Here is a 17,668-nt window from a genome sequence, read left to right as displayed (position 1 = left end):
TAGCCTGACTGTGTTCACGTCTCAGTTGTCCATGTGATGAGGTGGACACACAGGTAGATAAGCACTCTAAGCAGATTCCGTTTTGTGGGCAATGTGAGGAGGACTGAAGCTTGAGAACCGCCCCCTTCTGCATTGCAGTGGAAACCTTTATAAGTGTGTGTGTGTGTGTGTGTGTGAAACAGTCAATGGAAGGTGCACTTCAGTGCTATGGAAACTTTGGGAAGTAAAATGTTTCAGTGTGGCAAGAGGCTGCTGGCATTCCCTCTGCTTAATAAGCTTAGGCCTTCCTAAAACTGCAGTTGAATGCCAAGATTTACTGTAAATACAGAATGCTTTATTCACGATGTGAAAATACAGTAGGAAGAGGAAAAAATAAGGAGGAAGCAGTTGTCAAGAGGGGGAGGCTCAGGTGGGCATCACAGATCCTGGCTCGCTCTGAAGGAACCAGGGTGCTGCAGTCAAGCCGCCCAGGCCACCTGTTCTCACCACTATCCGGTACCTGCCTTCCAGGCAGGCCCTTTGCCAGACTGTCTCCTCCTTTTCCAGTTCATTAGTGACATTTTAAGATGGTGCAGCCTGAATCCAATACTCCAGGTCGGTTGTCACTCGTCTGAAAGGAAGGCTCGGGGCTACAGGAGTTTCAGATTTGGACTGTGAGGGGTTTCTAGTATTTGTATATACATAATGAGCTATTACAAGCAGCTCTCAAGTCCAGACACATAGCTCATTTACAGTTTATGCCTGTTTTTTTGTGCACGTAGCCCGAGGGTGAACAGCTTCTACCTGTAACACCATGCCAGTGCTGAACGACTTTGAGAAGTGGAACTTTTTGGGTTGGATTCTAGGCTGCAGACACTGTCTGTTCTTCTCTGCTCCCACCTCCTCCCTGTGCAGCAGCCTGGAGCCTTCTTTTGTGCAGGAGAAACTGTCCTTAAATTCTGCATGACAGTTTCCCACAAGTCTCTGCTCTGGCTGGCCGTTTCCCCACACTTCCTGTCTCGCCACAGGGTCTCAGCTTGGCAGCTTTACCTGAAGGTCTCTCCCTTCATCCTCAGATGCTGAGTTAATACTGTGGTTGCAGGTCAGCGATGGCTTGCCAGGGAAGTTCTTGCCCATCTCGCACGGTTTCTGCTGCAAGCAGTGTATCTGTCTGAGTAGCTAGTCAGATTGCCCGTGTTGCCAGTCGGAGCACATGACACCTTCCTTTGCCTTTCAACTTTTCATATGCTAAAGGGAAGAAAGAAATAATGCTGACAGCTTAGTTTTTCCTGGATGAGTATTTAAGGCTACTCGGGTGATTGTTAATGCATTTCCTGTAGTTATCCATTCAGAGATGGTGGTGGTGCGGAACCAGGAGGCTTGGGGAATCTTAGGCTCAGCAAGATAGACAGGCACATGCCTTTGAGGGGCTACAGCTGGATCCTGCTAATTAGCACCCTTTCGGGAAGCAGCTGCCCTTTCTACCCATTGTGGTCACTACTGGATATGTAAGAGACTCTTCTAGCCCACCATTCTTCGTCACATGCATGTGGACTCACATACAAGCATGCACACGTGCGCGTACACACCCCCACACCCACACACACCATTGATGCTCTTCTGGTTTCTCTGCACTCACATTCTTAGTTACTATTGTTTCTAGCTGTTGTCTGCCAAATATTTGCCTGTTTAGAGCCATAGCATACAGTAATCTCTCAGACGGTGCCATTGAGAGAATACTGGCTTGTATTTATGAGTTACTTAACTGACCATAAATACATCAGCTTCGAAGAATGGAACAGCCTAGACCTTGCAGGTCTCCAGGAACACTAGGCTGAGAAAACACAATGGGGAAATGTGCCTTTGAACAGATGAAGTACAAAAAGTTCCTTTCTGGGTGAATGAACTGGAAAAACGGTCTTCGTGCCCACAAGAGGACGCTTGGGGACGTGGTTTTAATGGGGACTAGATCTTAGCCCTATTTTACCTATGCAGGACCAACCATGCCACTGTTTGGAGCAGTGTTTTAAAATATGCATAGCAGATGCCTGTATTAAATTTATGCCTACATCTTGGCCTCACAATTTCGAAACCTGGTCTAGGAGTTCTTGGGCGTGTCCTGCACAACAGGTCATTGCTGGTTTGTTCTCCATGGCACCTTCGAGTCAGATTGATACCATTGTAAGAGTACAGTGGATTTCGATACATTTACTGCTGAGCAGATGCTGACGTCGGCTGTGGTAGAACGTTCCCACCAGCTCCTGGCGGTCCCTCACCCACTCCAGCTCCCGGTGGTCCCTCACCCACTTGCAGTCAGCAAGTGCCCACTCCAAGCCCCACACAGCTATCACTTGTCCCCTGGCCATTGCCGGTTTACTCCACGGGCACCTTATGAATGGGATCCATCTTTTTGCTTCTTGTCTTAGCAGAAAGACCTGTCAGTGTTCCTGTGCAGTAGCTGAGAGTGACAGTGCCTCTTCCAATCAGTGATTCAACATCTCTTACTCACTCTTGTGGTTAAGTTTGGTCTTTTGATCATTTCTAGTCATTTTAAAACGAGGACTCAGCTGTCCCTGAGGTTGATTCCATTGCTGAAATGTCTGTGTACAGTGAGTGTTGAGTTTCTGTTGAGGAAATGTTTTAGCTCCTGATCTTGTGTTGTAGCTTTATTACCCTCTGTTTCACTATGTGTGCTTCATCAAGAGCACAGCACATGGCTATTTCATCATTTCCTTAGCAGACTTACTCCATTTGTACCTTATTTGCCCCAGGTGTGTCTCTAAATGTGTGCAGCCCAAACTGCATTTCTTCAGCTTTAACATTTCAATGGGAGCTGTTTAAACGGTCCGGTTGGCCCAGGGAGGCATGATCATCAATTACTGTTTCAACTCAATACTGTTGACTACAGACTTCCTTAATATTTAGTTCATGTAGTACCTACTATGCGTTTAGGAGACACCACACCAAGGCCTCTGCTTCATTTTCATTGCCTGGAGTCTAAAGTCTCCTGTTGCAAGTTGGAAACAGGCCTCACAGAGTGAAAATAGCACCTTCTTGTCACCGCTTCATGGTGAAGCAAAAAGAGTTATATGGAGTATTAGCTAGTGACATCTTTTTAGAGAGTGTCTTCCCTTTGGAAATGTGTTCATTCTGTCTCCTGCTGTATGAGAATGTCTTCAGAACTTTAAATCAACACTCTAGGACCCTTGCTAAACATCACTAAATCATGTGAAAACCTGTGGTGACTTGTTGCAAGTAGACCAGAAGTGACTGGCCTGCTCCTCTGGAGCTGGGTGTGGACCTGCGCAGATCCAGTCTTTATCAGTGGGAAGGCTGAGGAGAGGATGGAGCCCTTTGGAGCTCTGCTGATCCCATGAGATCTGGAAAGGCCCTGAGACTGTAATATATACATTTAGCTGAGGTTTCATTTGGCCTGGGAACCAACATATTTTTATTTTCTATGAAATGTGTTATGCTCATGGCTTTCAATTCTATAAATAGAAATTTTGACTAAATTCTTTTTAATTTTTGTCTAAACCTGATAGAAATGAGCAAGCAAGGCTTGCATTTCAGGTAAAAACTGCTAACCACTCACTGAAGCCACAGAGAGGACGACTTAGTTTATGTGTCTGCGAAATGTTTTCCTGGTGAAGTTATTTTAAAATGTGCTCTATTGAGTGGTGAAATTCCGGATTACTGGATAGTCTGACCCTTCTTGCTGTACTCTAGACCTAAGTTAATTTGCTACTGAGTTGATTTGTAAATAGTAATTACCTTATAGAATTTTTCTTTACTTTTTCCAGTGTCTCCAGAGTTGGGGATAATGGGATTTACTTCGCTGAGCTTTGGCTTCATATCTGTCTTATACCTTATTCATTAAATCTAAGATCAGCATTAATAGTCAAAAATAGTGTGCCTTTGTATGTTAGCTCTCTTCTATTAAACGTGCTCATGGCTTTAAAATATAAAACTACAGAGACCTAATGCTTTCAAGTGTTGAAAAAAAATTTCTTGAGTTGGTGATATTTTTACTGTTTTGAGACAGGGTCTTTCTATGTAACCGTTGCTGTCCTGGAACATTCCATGTAGACCAGGCTGGCCTTGAACTAGCTTTGCAATGCTACTGTTTATTTCTGGGTTACATCTCTCCCAGTTAAACAATAAGAACATGAACAGGAGGAGTGAGTAGTCTCTCTTCACCACAGCCCTGCAGAAAGAAACGTAAGATTTTTGTGTTGTACTTTGCAGGTGGGGAGTTTTAAGCGGGAGATGACCTTCACGTTTCAATCAGAGGACTTCAGACGTGACTCCAGTAAGAAGCCGTCTCATCACCTGTTCCCACTGGCCATGGAGGAAGACGTGAGAACAGCAGACACCAAAAAAACCAGTCGGGTCCTTGACCAAGAAAAAGAAACTCGGTCTGTTTGTCTTCTTGAGCAGAAGCGGAAAGTAGTTTCTTCCAATATCGATGTCCCTCCTGCAAGGTAAGGGGGTATCGCATTTGTAGGAGACAGGTAGAGAGCAGGCCCGCTCTATCCTGTCTGTTTCACAGGGTCTAGACTTAGCAAGAGCTGTCTGTCAAGTTTTCTCCGTTCCTTCTGTGAAGTAGAACCAATTTTGGAGCTGCTGTGGTTAAAACTGTTGTAGCTGTAGAAAAAAAATGCCTGGATCTTTGACAGAAGAAAATGTGAAAATACGAACAGAGCAGACCATTCTGTTTAAGGTTGATGGTGCTTGAAGGTAGCTATGCTCATATCCTAGGTTGGCAAATTACAACTCGAGGCTGATTTAGCCTCGGCCTCTTACGTGTGGACTATGAGATGAATTTACCAATTCAAATGATATAGAAAGAAAGTGATTGTGACACAGCCCATTGGTGACCTGTAAAGCCTTCAGTGTGTAAAAGTGTTTGGTGATGTCTAGTTGATGTCATTCATAAGGTGATGTCATTTTTAAGGCTTATCTGGACAAGGGAGATGGCTGAGTGGGATAGAGTGCTTGCCCTGAAAGCATAAGAACCTGCGTTCAAATCCTAGAGGCCAATAAAGTTGGATGCAGTGCTGTGCACATCTGTGATGCTGGCTCTCTTACAGTGCAGTTGAGAACATGTGTAAAGTTGGATGCAGTGCTGTGCACATCTGTGATGCTGGCTCTCTTACAGTGCAGTTGAGAACAGGTGTAAAGTTGGATGCAGTGCTGTGCACATCTGTAATGATGGCTCTCTTACAGTGCAATTGAGAACATGTGTAAAGTTGGATGCAGTGCTGTGCACATCTGTAATGATGGCTCTCTTACAGTGCAATTGAGAACATGTGTAAAGTTGGATGCAGTGCTGTGCATATCTGTGATGCTGGCTCTCTTACAGTGCAGTTGAGAACAGGTGTAAAGTTGGATGCAGTGCTGTGCACATCTGTAATGATGGCTCTCTTACAGTGCAATTGAGAACAGGTGTAAAGTTGGATGCAGTGCTGTGCACATCTGTTATGATGGCTCTCTTACAGTGTTGTACACATCCACTCTGTGGCACACACATGTACACGTACACTTACATGATAGATTTATATTAGAACACAATGGAGAGAGTTTATCATGTAATTCTCTTTCAGCATTTTTAAAATTGTTCTCTCATACAGTACATCCTAACCTCAGTTTCTTGTCCTGGTCTCCTACTCCCTTTATTTCAACTCTTATCTAGCACTACTGGAGGGTATTGTCATGGCGCAGCGGAAGCAGAGCAGACACAAACATTGCTCGTCCTCCATCCGGCCCTCCTGCTCCAGCCTCCGCGCCCTTGTTCACACTCTGTCTCCAGCCTAGAACAATGCCCTGTGCCCTTCCTGAGGGTCTGTGAGCACATGTCAGCTGAGGAGGGAATGGGGGGCTCTGTCTGCACGACAGCTTGATTATTTTATGTGTACTCCATTTTAATGCCAGAAATGATTATCATGAGACTTTATAAGCAGTTGATTGAGAAGTCTTGCATTTATTCAAGTGTTTCTGACGGCTCATGAAGACATGTCCTATAGGCCAGGAAGGAACCCTTCTACACCTGCTCACCGTTAGTAAATCAGCATTTTCATTGTTTTCTCTTCTAAATAGAGGGACTATCTTCTTCAGAAAATTACATGTTACTCTATCCGGCTGCCAAATTGTCAGGCTTTCTACAATTATAGGCCTCTGTTTTCTTTAACCTCTAGCTGCCAATTTTGTATATCTTTTATTTCTGTTCAACTATTTGTCACTATTTGCTCTTCTATGATTTCTGTATTAAATACTTAGTTAAATTATTAAGGATTAGTTTTTACTGTGGCCTCATTGTGAAATGTTTTAAAGTGCCCTGAAGCAGACAGACACATCCGTTCATATGTGTAGTTTGGCTGACTCATAGGTCGAGTGTCACGCTTGCGACTTGGAATGAGAAGAGCTGTGCTGTTATGTTCTTCCTGGGCCTGTCAGATGGACTCTGTCTGAGACAGCAGAGCCGGCTTGGAGTTCTGTGGGACCTACTGGACACACCATTTCCATGGAGTCTTTCGTGTGTAACAGAAGTCCTGCAATTACGTCATACTCTAAGTTGTTGCAGGTTGTATCTTTGGTTTGGTTTTACCCAGGCTGGCCTAAAGCTCACTGAGTATCCAAACATGAACTTGAGCTTTGATCATCCTGCCTTCCCTCCTGCGCATAGATTATAGGTCTGCGCCACCATGCCCAGCTTACGCCATGGTGGGAGTAGAACCTAGGCTCTGTGTGTACTGACAAGCACACTACACACTGGGCTTTGTATCAGCTCTGTATATTCTGTTCTTTAGCATGACTTCACCTCCGAAAACAGTGAAAATGAAGGGCAGGAAAATATCTTTGCTTTTTTTTTCCTGATGCTGGTCTAAAGAATGAAAATTCTTTGCAATCGTTAGGTATACACGGAAGCACACTGCTCAAGCTGGTATTATTGTGAGCTTTTAAATGGTAGAGAGAAATTAATTGGGTTTGAAATCATCAATATGTAGAAGAAAATTCCCTACTGACGAGGTATAATTTAGATGAATTAACGTGCTATGAGTGGGGCTACCTAAAGTGCCATTGTTAGGCTCTGCACTAACACACTCATCGTCATTGTCACAGTTAAAATGTAATCATCATAAACATGCTATCACTTGGAGAAACAAATTGCTTTTTTAATTAAATAGACACGAAGGAATCAAGTGATGCAGAATGATCTAATTTCTAACATTTTCTTCTGTTTGCAGTCGTTAGGTTATTTAGTAAATGCCAACTTTTGACTATCTAAGTCGATTGAGATTCTGTTGTAAGGAAACTTTCAATCGCGTGATAGGAAGGAACACGATTTTTCTTTCTGCTTACTAAAAAGAAATATAATTATAGCTGTCATCAAAAACTGCTGTTGATGTCTGAGTAAATCTGGAGTGTAGTGAAATGTATTAGAATAAAGAAGTCTAGATATGTTATTAAGTATGACCTATAATTAAAGCGTCTATGTGTGTGTAATCTACACATGAACATCTATCCACACCGTTTCCTGTAACTTACTCTAATTCCAGACTTGGTACTTTGGGTACTCCTCAGAGGCAGGAGGGTGCTTTAGGCTGGCATTGTCAGTGTGCAGAGCTCCTGGGCAAGTTAAATGCCCCCAGGACTTCTTAGTTACCCTTCCCCTTACTCTGTCGTTTGTGAAGCCTGCCGTTCATTTCCGAGAGTTCATACAGTAAAGAAGTGTGTGTGTTAGCCGCTTTCCCATGTCTGCCCTGTCTGATCCCTCTGATCCACTGTTGGCTTTCCTGACGTCGTACCTTCTCCATCACCAGGTGTCTATTGGGTGCTTGCTGCTGGTGACCTTGAGCTTGTTAAAAAACACCAGTGGGAGGTGCTCCCCTCCACGAGCTTGCATGCAGCCAGACAGATGGATGCGTAAGTGGCTAAGTCCAAGAAACTACTTAGTATTGCTCGCCTTCTCATCAGGGCTCGGTGAGTCTGTAACTAAAGGAAAGGCTTAAATATTAGGAGAGTGGTCAGTTTGATGCACCTACTTAAAGGCCTGCTTTCCTGTTATTAGTGTCGCATTGAAGGTACAGAAGCATGGAATAGGGAAGGAAAATTTTCAAACCTGAGGGTCTATTTTAAAAACTTTTACAAAATGCCAGTTTTCTGGGGCCTGTTTGAAAGTTGCTGGTTTCAGGAAGGGTCATTGTATTACCCAAGATGTGCTAAGCTTGACCATCTCAGAAGCAAGAGCCAAGACAGAATTAAGCATACAAGCAATTTATTGGGGAAATTCCTTGTGCAAAGGTAGGAGCCCAGTGCAGTACAAGGAAGAGGAGTGAACCAGGGAAGGAAGGAAAATGAGAGGGTGGATGAAGTGTGCCAGCAGTCTCATAGCCCATGAGGAGGACCACCTCATGTCCATGAGGAGGACTGCCTTATGTCCATGAGGAGGACTGCCTTATGTCCATGAGGAGGATCACCTTATACCCATGAGGAGGACTGCCTTATGTCCATGAGGAGGACCGCCTTATGTCCATGAGGAGGACTGCCTTGGACTGCCTATGTCCATGAGGAGGACCGCCTTATGTTCATGAGGAGGACCGCCTTATGTCCATGAGGAGGACCGCCTTATGTCCATGAGGAGGACCGCCTTATGTCCATGAGGAGGACCGCCTTATGCCCATGAGGAGGACTGCCTTATGTCCATGAGGAGGACTGCCTTACGCCTCTGTTGTGTGCTGATCTTGGCTGGGAGAAGCTTGTGAGACTTGGGATCTAGGCAAGTATGGTAGATGCTCTTGAGTCCTAGCTCTGGTTCTGGTCAGCACTTTTCTTATGGACGCCTCTCCTGCCTGGAACACAGCTCTGAGTGTTTTCTGCCGTGAGGCTGGAGCAGGGGCTGGACTCTGTTAGCAGGCCCCTTATGTTAGAGAACCAAGCTTCCTATGGCTGTTGCTTCAAGCATCCCAAGAACCATGCTTTTGAGTCATTAGATGAAAGGCCTTTTGAGCCCCCTGCATGGGAAAAGGTGATGTTGGTTTAGGAGAGTTCCCTTACTGTGGAACCTTACCAGTGTGGCTGATTGGTCTCGGGAGGAAGCTGTGTTTCTTTGGGAGGACTTGGAGGGTTAGACCCTCGGAGTATTTGTTAGTATTTTTCAGTCCTGAGACCGTGAGGGTAGGTGGAGCACATGCTTAGTATGATGGCTTGCATCAAGAGCGTCATGTAATGTGGTAAGGCAGCTTGTGCAGAGGTCAGGCAGCCTCTGAGGGACTAATGTCTGTAACGCTCCCGTCAGTGCGTGCGTTCTCATTACAAACACAAGACCAGGCCTCTTCTAGAGCAGTGACATGACAACAGCGATTAGCTAAGTGTGCACTCTTAGATGGCTTAAGGTGTCTCGAAGGGAAAGGACAAGCTTCATTGATCTTTATGGAGAGTTGAAGAAAACAAGGGGCGGGAGAGATGGCTCAGTGGTTAAGAGCACTGACTTCTCATCCAGAGGTCCTGAGTTCAGTTCCCAACAACCACATAGTGACTTACAACCATCTGTAATGAGATCTCACGCCCTCTTCTGGTGTGTCTGAAGACAGGTACAGTATACTCAATATACATGAAATGAATACATCTTAAAAAAATTGCAGCCGGGTGTGGTGGCGCACGCCTTTAGTCCTAGCACTCGGGAGGCAGAGGCAGAGGCAGAGGCAGAGGCAGGCAGATATCTGAGATCGAGGCCAGCCTGGTCTGCATAGTGAGAGTTCCAGGACAGCCAGGGTACACAGAGAAACCCTGTCTTGAAAAACCAAAAAAAAAAAAAAAAAAAAAAAGCAAAAATAATTAGACTATAGACAGGACTTTAGCCATGCTTTTGGATTTAATCTATACTGTAGCTGTGGCAATGCTTTATATTTTGAGCATGAGGTGACTTTCTGTCCAATGGATGTAGTCCATTTTCTTTGGTCCTCAGCAGTTGATGAATACTTGAGGCTGGAGAGTCAGGAACTAGGTCATATTGGGTTATAGTAGTTGTGCTACATTTTAAACATATATTTTTAAGTGTTCAAAAAGATTTTATAGTGGGCATTGTTAGGCACTCTTTAGCAAAGGGCACTTTAGTTGTGTAGGATAGGTTAGGGGGGACAAGAACAGACAGGAGGCCTGGTCAGGACAGTGTTGCTTAGGACAGTAGGCAGCTGGGAATTAGAACTGAAATGGAAAGAGAGTTGACATGATGCAGGAGGAAGGCCTCTGGGCTGCGAGCTGGAGAACATGGCTCTGGCCCAGTCTACTAGAATGGGCCTTATTTTATTTTTCTTTTAAAAACTACCAGTTCATTTTCAGAGTCACAGAGGGGACTGGAGATTAGACAGTAGACAATAGACAGCTAAGTCAGCGGAGCAGCATCCACAAAGCAGGCTCCGGGGCTTCTAAAGTGAGAAATGCATGTAAGACGTATGTCTGTCTGTAAGATGATGTCTGTCTGTCTGTAAGATGATGTCTGTCTGTCTGTAAGATGTCTGTCTGTCTGTAAGATGATGTCTGTCTGTCTGTCTGTAAGATGATGTCTGTCTGTATGTATGTCTGTGGACACAGGCGCAAACCCAGCCACTTGCTTAAGAGTGAAATGACCGATGCTGTGCTTAGTCACCGTGATTGCCACTTCATAAATGAGTGGAAAGACACAGGATGTCAGACAACATGTAGGAGGAGCATGTTGGAAAATACATGGAAGGTTCTGGCCAATGGAGATGTTGTTCTTTATCATTGTCACCAGTGTTTATGGGAGAATATTAATAATTTATTGTCCTTGTCAACTGTGATGCCATAAAACACATAATAGCAGTAGCTCCGTCACCTGCAACCCCAATGTCTGTCAGGCAGACACTGTTTGATCGTTTAGACCAGTGGTTCTCAACCTTCCTAACACTGCGGCCATGTAATAGTTCTTCATGTTGTGGTAACTCATCCATAAAATTATTCCATAACTAATTTTCTACTGTTAGAATAATAATGTGAATATCTGCTGTGCAGGAAGTCTGACATTCAGCCCCTGTGAAATGGTCCTTCAACCCCCAAAGGGGTCATGACCCCCAGGTTTGGAACCTCTGATCTAGATTGTTGGAACATGGGTGTTTGTTATTCTGTTCTTTGTCAGAAATTGCTTTTTCTGAGGTACTGTTGGACTTCACCCAAACAGCAATTACAATTTGCTTATGCAGAGTAATAGCTAACTTCTTATTATAACTCCAATGCCAAAGAACTTGATTTCCAAGCCAGTTAGTTATACTAAGGAAAGGAGAAATAACTGACCCCAAATACTGGTAGACCTAAAGGCCGTGCTTCAGCATGCGACAGATAATTAGCTGCCGTTGTGGTAGTGATTGCTCTGTGGAGTTCTAAAAGCCAGCTATTTAACACTTGCTGGATAAAATGAAGTAACGACCAGATGCCAGTCTGAAAACCGTCTGCAGAAACTCATTAGCCTTTGAAGATATAGTTCAGTATTTGACAAGTGCCGTGTGTGTGTGTGTGTGTGTGTGTGTGTGTGTGTGTGTATCTATCTATCAGTCTGTGTGTCTGTTTCTGTGACAGTGTGTGAATGTATGTGTTTGTGTATGTTTGTCTCTGTGTGTGTGCATGTGTGTGCATGTTGTCCTTCTCTGAGTGTGTGTGTGTATGTGTGTATCTCTGTGTATGAATATGAGTGTGTGTGTTTGTGTATGTTTGTCTCTCTGTGTGCATGTTGTCCTTCTCTGAGTGTGTGTTTGTCTGTGTGTTGTTTGTGTCTGTCTCTGAGAGTGTGTGTGTATGTATGTATGTATGTGTGTGTGTATGTATGTATGTATGTGTGTGTGCATGTATGTATGTGTGTGTGCATGTATGTATATCCTTCTAAAAGTGTCTCATTATGTGGACCAGGGTGGCCTCAGACTCCAGAGAGCTTTCTGCTTCTGCCTCAGGAAAAGATGCATCAAAGGCATGGACTGTCATATCCATCTTCTGGAACCCTTGAGTTCTAAGTCGGAAAGTAACCTCATCTGTAAACCACATTCCATGCGCACAGTAAAAACCCAGTGCTACTTTGGCTACTTCCTATCCAGTGTCCCTTAGAGCATGGTCCCCTGTGGCAAGCTTGGAAGTAAATGAAGTAAAACGTTCCGTCACATATTTATTATTTGAGATATGGTCTTGCTCTGCAGCCCAGGCTGGTCTTGAAAGTGGACTGTTCCTTCCACCACAGCGTCCCCAGTACTCACGCGAGCCATAATACCTGCCTTCAAAATTGCTGTCTTTTATTTCCTGAAGCTCAGTTAAGCCCACCAGCTCCTGGGTAAAAGATGTAATATTTCATACACATCAGGAGCTTCTCAGGTTCCCAGCTTGGTAGCCAATACGAGACCACTGAGAAAGGCCGCTTTGACATTTTAAATTGTTTTTAAACACATTTTCTTTAAAACACATACATAAGAATAATACAAATATACTCACTCATGTTAGAGAAACACTAAGACTATGATTTGTGGCTCTCCTAGGTCATTGACAGAATGTCAATAAAGAGAAAACTATCTTTTCTAAGAAACTCCTTCCTGCCTACTCTCTTGTCCTACTGTCTCAGAAACTCTAGTCTGTGAGTACCTGCTGCCTCTCTAAGCTGCACAAAGTCAGAAAGCTCCTGGAATCTGCACACACCTGCCTCTTTGTGCTGAGATTTGTTTTTTGGTTGGACACAGGGTTTCTCTGTATAGCCCTGGCTGTCCTGGAACTCACTTTGTAGACCAGGCTGGCCTCGAACTCAGAAATCCACCTGCCTCTGCCTCCTGAGTGCTGGGATTAAAGGCATGGTGCTGAGATTTGTACTCTAAAGCCAGTGAGCAGGTCAAGCACAGAGAGGCACATGTGCTTTCTAAGTGTCTTCAGTCACCCGGAGTCAACCTTCCAGGGAACTAGAGATCTGAAACCACCCTGCGAAGGGAAGTCATTCACTGCTCTCTTCTTCAGCAGGAACAAATCCAGGAACTAGAATGCTGGGCTTTCTGTTTGTTTTAAGTATCTCTTCCTGTCAGATGCTCGTAGGTGATTTCTGAGATTTAAGTGTAGACCTGCTGCCCTCTCTCAGCTCCTCCCACGCTCCCAGCAGAGCCATGGAAGCTGAGGCAGAGGCAGAGGAACCGTCCTGCTCGCACTGCCCTTTGTCTTACTAACAGTGATGGTACTGATATGGCCTTCATTTCGTAATGTAAGAAAGCCTGTGCTTTGTGACCCAAATTGCCTTATGAATTTTTGGGCAAGAGGAAAGAGTGGGTAGATACTAGTGGGTGTGTTTTAAAAAGAGCTTTATACTGTCCTTATTGCTGATTTTAAATAATAACTATTTGCCAATAGCTGTATACTGTAACCATTTACTCTTGAATACAGATTGCTACCACATTAAAATTTGCACCTGCTGAGAATTGCGCTTTGAATGGAGAGCATTAGGCTCTTCTCTCTGGATCAAACTGAATAGTTATGAAGCAAAATTCTGAGGGATGGAACTCTTGCAGGCATCGTTTCTATCATGTGTAACTAGTGGAGCCTTCTGTGGGATGTCCTTGGCAGTAACTTTAACCATCCAAGCCTAGTGGATGAAGAACACGGGGACAAGGTGGGGCCTTGGCCTTTACCTTGGCGCTCATACTCCCTCTCCCTCCCTCCTCCTCCTCTCCCTCCCCCTCCCCTCCTCCTCCTCTCCTGCCCCTCCCCTCCCCCTTCCCCTCCTTCTTCTCTCCTCTCCCTCCTTCCTCCCTCGGTCCTGCTCCTGCTCTCATACACACACACACACACACACACACACACACACACACACACTCACTCACTCACTCACTCACTCACTCTTAGTTTTTTTCCTCACACTTGAAGAACTGGTGCTATAACTGAGTGGTATCATGGTTGCCCTGGTATCAGCCTCTCAAAAAGGAAAACATAGGACTCAGTAACGCTGGCCAGAAGAAATCTCACTGTCAGACACAGTCTGTAGTCACAACATAAACACAGGGAGAAAAGATCAGCTAAAATAAATATAAGTACTAAATTTAGTAAAACATATCTCAAGAGCTGGAGAGATGGCTCAGTGGTTAAGAGCACTGACTGTTCTTCCAGAGGTCCTGAGTTCAATTCCCAGCAACCACATGGTGGCTCACAACCATCTGTAATGGGATCTGATGCCCTCTTCTGGTGTGTCTGAAGACAGCTACAGTGTACTCATATACATAAAGTAAATAAATAAATCATAAAAAATATCTCAAGTAGTTTCTCACCAGGTAATGAGGTTCTCAGTGGTGTTTTGTACTGTCGGTTGCGTGCTGTGCCTTAAGAAGCTGCCCTGTGTCTTACAGGAGGCATCAGCTATTGGGCATGGGTATGGCTGCTGGTGACTGGCAGCAGTCAGCCTGACGGGCAGCGTGGGCAAGATTGGCATCACAGCCTGTCTTATCTTGTCAAGGCACCAGTTTCTCTCTTCATTTCTTCTCCTTTCTCATACATGAAGAAAACGTCTCACCTACTATTAGGAGTAGACTTCTCTCTTGGTGTCAGTGTGTGAGGCCTGGTAGGTACGGAGAACAAGTGTGTAGGGTTAGGGGGTGAGGGCACATACAATTAAATAGCTTCTGTTGGAAATCTTCAGCTGGCTCTGGTGTGGCCCCTAACAGGTTATATTTTGTATCTTGTTACAAGGCTGTTTAAATTCCATCCGAGTCAGATGGTTAAGCAGGTGTCAGTCCCAATTTTAGTTCTTTAAAAACACAGAAACAGCTTCCTTTCCAGGGCTTGAGAGAACTTACCTCAGTTACCATGCACCCTGCTGTCCCCACAGTGGTGACCCTTACAGAAGGAGTTATACTTCCCGTTAAATTTAAGGCACACACCATGTGTATATTTATGCTTTTTCTTCATGTACTGCATGCAGTAAGAAGAGTTAGTTACTGCGTATAACTTTAGAGCTGGGAAATGCAACCAATATATCATATATTTTCTTAAGGACCTGAGCTCAGGGTTTCATTTGGTTACTGGCTTCAGTTGTTACTGTACCTTTAAATGTTAGCTCTCCCCTTAATTAGGGAGGCTCCTTTCCTCTAGCATTCTGGGGAATTAAGGGACACAAGGCTGGAGAATTAACATTAACTTGGGATACTTAGAGAATTTGATTATCTTTAGGTAGTGACACACTTTAGGGGATATGTTTGATTGGTGTCTTGTAGGGATGAGAAGGTAGGAGGAAGAACAAGTGTATATTGACCTGAAAACTATGTCAGTTCTTAAATAGTTGGGAAACACTGATAGAAATCCAGGAGACATAATTATGAAACTCAAGAGGAAGGTGGGACGAAGCTGGTACCCAGGGTGCCCTGTGAGGATGCTGCGGTGCTCAGAATGGCTCTAGGAACTCTAGCTCAAGCATCTCGTGGGAAAAAGAAATCTGCTAGCAGCCCAGAAGAAAGTAGGTGTGGCAGATTGCAACAAGGCTTAGGGATATGTAGTGTTTCAGTGTCTCTTAACAAAAACAGAATTCGGTGATAGGTTTTCCACCAAGGCTTAAGGACTTTCTGTAAAAATCAAATGGGCAGTTGGTGTGTTTACAGAGAACAGTATGCAGACCACCTTAAGTAGTCAAATCGTAATGTATGTAATGTAAATGATTGTACTTAGAAGAGCTTGCTATTGTAATGTATTTTGTTGTACGGTAAATATCTACCTGTCTGGAGGTCCGAGTTCATGTGTTTGCTTGTCTTCAAGTGAGCTTACACTTCTACCGCCATCTCTACACAGTGAGAAGATATGCCTTGTTCCTTCACACAGGGTTTGGTTTTAACTGTGTTGGGCAAACATTTGCATCCTGAATGGAGATTGTGACATCATCTTTTAAAATTTCCCCACCTCAAATAAAATTCACCTCATAATAGATTTGGTTTGTTCTGCTGCCCCTTTCTAAGAAAGCACAGCTTGTAAGATCATATGCTTTTTCCTACATCCGTTTTGCTGTTGTATTTAAAACACAGAAAGAGTAGCTTTGTCTGCGGAATGTGAGAGTCCATCAGGTGCCTCTGGAAACTTGTATCTGGGGCATACTGCACCAGGATCTTCAGTGGTACTGAGTACTGTCATGTTTACCTGAGTTCTTCTGAGGTTGCTGGATAAAACACAGACTGGATTCTACATCCTGGTAATTGCACCCTGTTCTTTCTGGCCCTGGTTGGTAAGCACATTAACTCCACGGCTGTCAAGATGTCACACACGCACACACGCGCGCGCGCGCACACACACACACACACACACACACACGTTCCCTGTACATGCGTATAGTTTCACAGGGCAAGTGGTGATAATGATCCTCAGAATCTCTCTAGGCTGAGAGTGCTAGGCAGCTCCGCACATCCATCAGGATGGACAGGCCTAGGTGCATATGGCGAGCCCCTGCTGTCTCCTGACGTAATGAGCAGCAGCATCGCCCACTGTCCTTAAGAACCTGTCCTCCCTCCTGCTTATCTCTCAAGTTTACATGGTTTTCCTTTTGGTTCACTCCTGACAAACAGTGCAGTTGTATTTTCCACATGCCTGCAGATGTTCCAACCTGAAAGAGTCATATTTGGAATTCATCCTACTATGTTTCCATTGCTCTGATAAATAGAGTGACCAAAAGCAGCCGAGAGGAGGGGATTCCTTTGGCTTGCACATCTGTCATTGAGGAAAGCCAGGTAGGAGCTCAAGCAGGGTAGGAACTGATGCAGAAGCCATAGAGACTGCTGCCTAATCACTGGCTTGCCACTGCTTGTCCTGCCGGCTGTCTTGTATAACCCCGAACTGTCTGTCCAAGGATGGCACCACCCAGAGTGGGCTGGACCCTCCACTTCAGTCATTGATCAAGACGTTGCTTCACTGAGCTGTGCAGACCAGTCTGATGGAGGCTTTCTCTCCACCGAGATGACTCCAGCTTGGGTCAAGTTAACAGGAAGCTGATACAGAGCTGAAGGGAGCGAGCGCTGCTGTCCATCAGGAAGAGCTGCACTTGCAGTTCAGCACCAGTGGGTTGGACCTCAGAGCTGCCTCCTGTCCAGTTAATGGCTGTGCCTTCCTCTGCATACAGTGTAAACAAAGTACAGCCCACAGTGGAGACGTCTACTTGCAGTTGCAGAGGGACGCCATTGCAAAGCGGAAGAGCATGTGAAGTGTGTCTACCCCTGAGAAAAGGTAGCATAGGAAACAGAACCCATGGTCAGGAGAGGCTCAGTGCCTGGCTCTGCTGCTCTCTGGCCTCGGAGTCTGCCTTTGTGTCAGCTCACACCTGTATGAGCAAGCAAGGCCCTTCTCATGTCCTACAGTGTGAAAACAATGTCAGCTACGCCTATCTGTGCTCTAGGTCACTACCAAGCCTTCTTTCCCACAGTTCTGTGACACTAAAGCCAGTGGTTTCCCTCTCAGAATCAGGCTCGAGCTTAAAAAAAGATTAAAAGGCAAAAGGGAGGTGAGGGGCCACACACGGGAGATGACTCAGTGACTAAGGACACACTCCACAAGTGTGAGCCACCAAGAGTTTGAATCTTAGCACTTGGATAAAGGCTGGATACATATACAGATACGCCCCTCTGACCTTAGCTGGTGAGAGAGGGAGGTAGGAAGATCACTGTAGAGTGCTGTCTGCCAGCCTAGCTTCAGG

The 17,668-nt window shown here is 44.8% G+C and overlaps 1 protein-coding gene across 2 annotated transcripts in view; it reads left to right on the top strand.

Annotated features, from left to right (window-relative positions):
* Zfp704 (zinc finger protein 704) overlaps positions 1-17,668 on the top strand; it is a 183,076-nt gene that overhangs the window by 40,559 nt on the left and 124,849 nt on the right. For both annotated transcript variants that reach the window (NM_133218.2, XM_006530055.4), the window contains exon 2: positions 4,228-4,463. In NM_133218.2, the coding sequence (NP_573481.1) occupies positions 4,228-4,463 (236 nt within the window). The remainder of the gene's footprint in view (positions 1-4,227; positions 4,464-17,668) is intronic.

The sequence above is a fragment of the Mus musculus genome, chromosome 3, assembly GCF_000001635.26.
Source record: "Mus musculus strain C57BL/6J chromosome 3, GRCm38.p6 C57BL/6J".
NCBI classification, from domain to species: Eukaryota; Metazoa; Chordata; class Mammalia; order Rodentia; family Muridae; genus Mus; species Mus musculus.
Note: the sequence above shows the minus strand (reverse complement) of the source record. Positions and strands in the feature narration are given on the sequence as shown.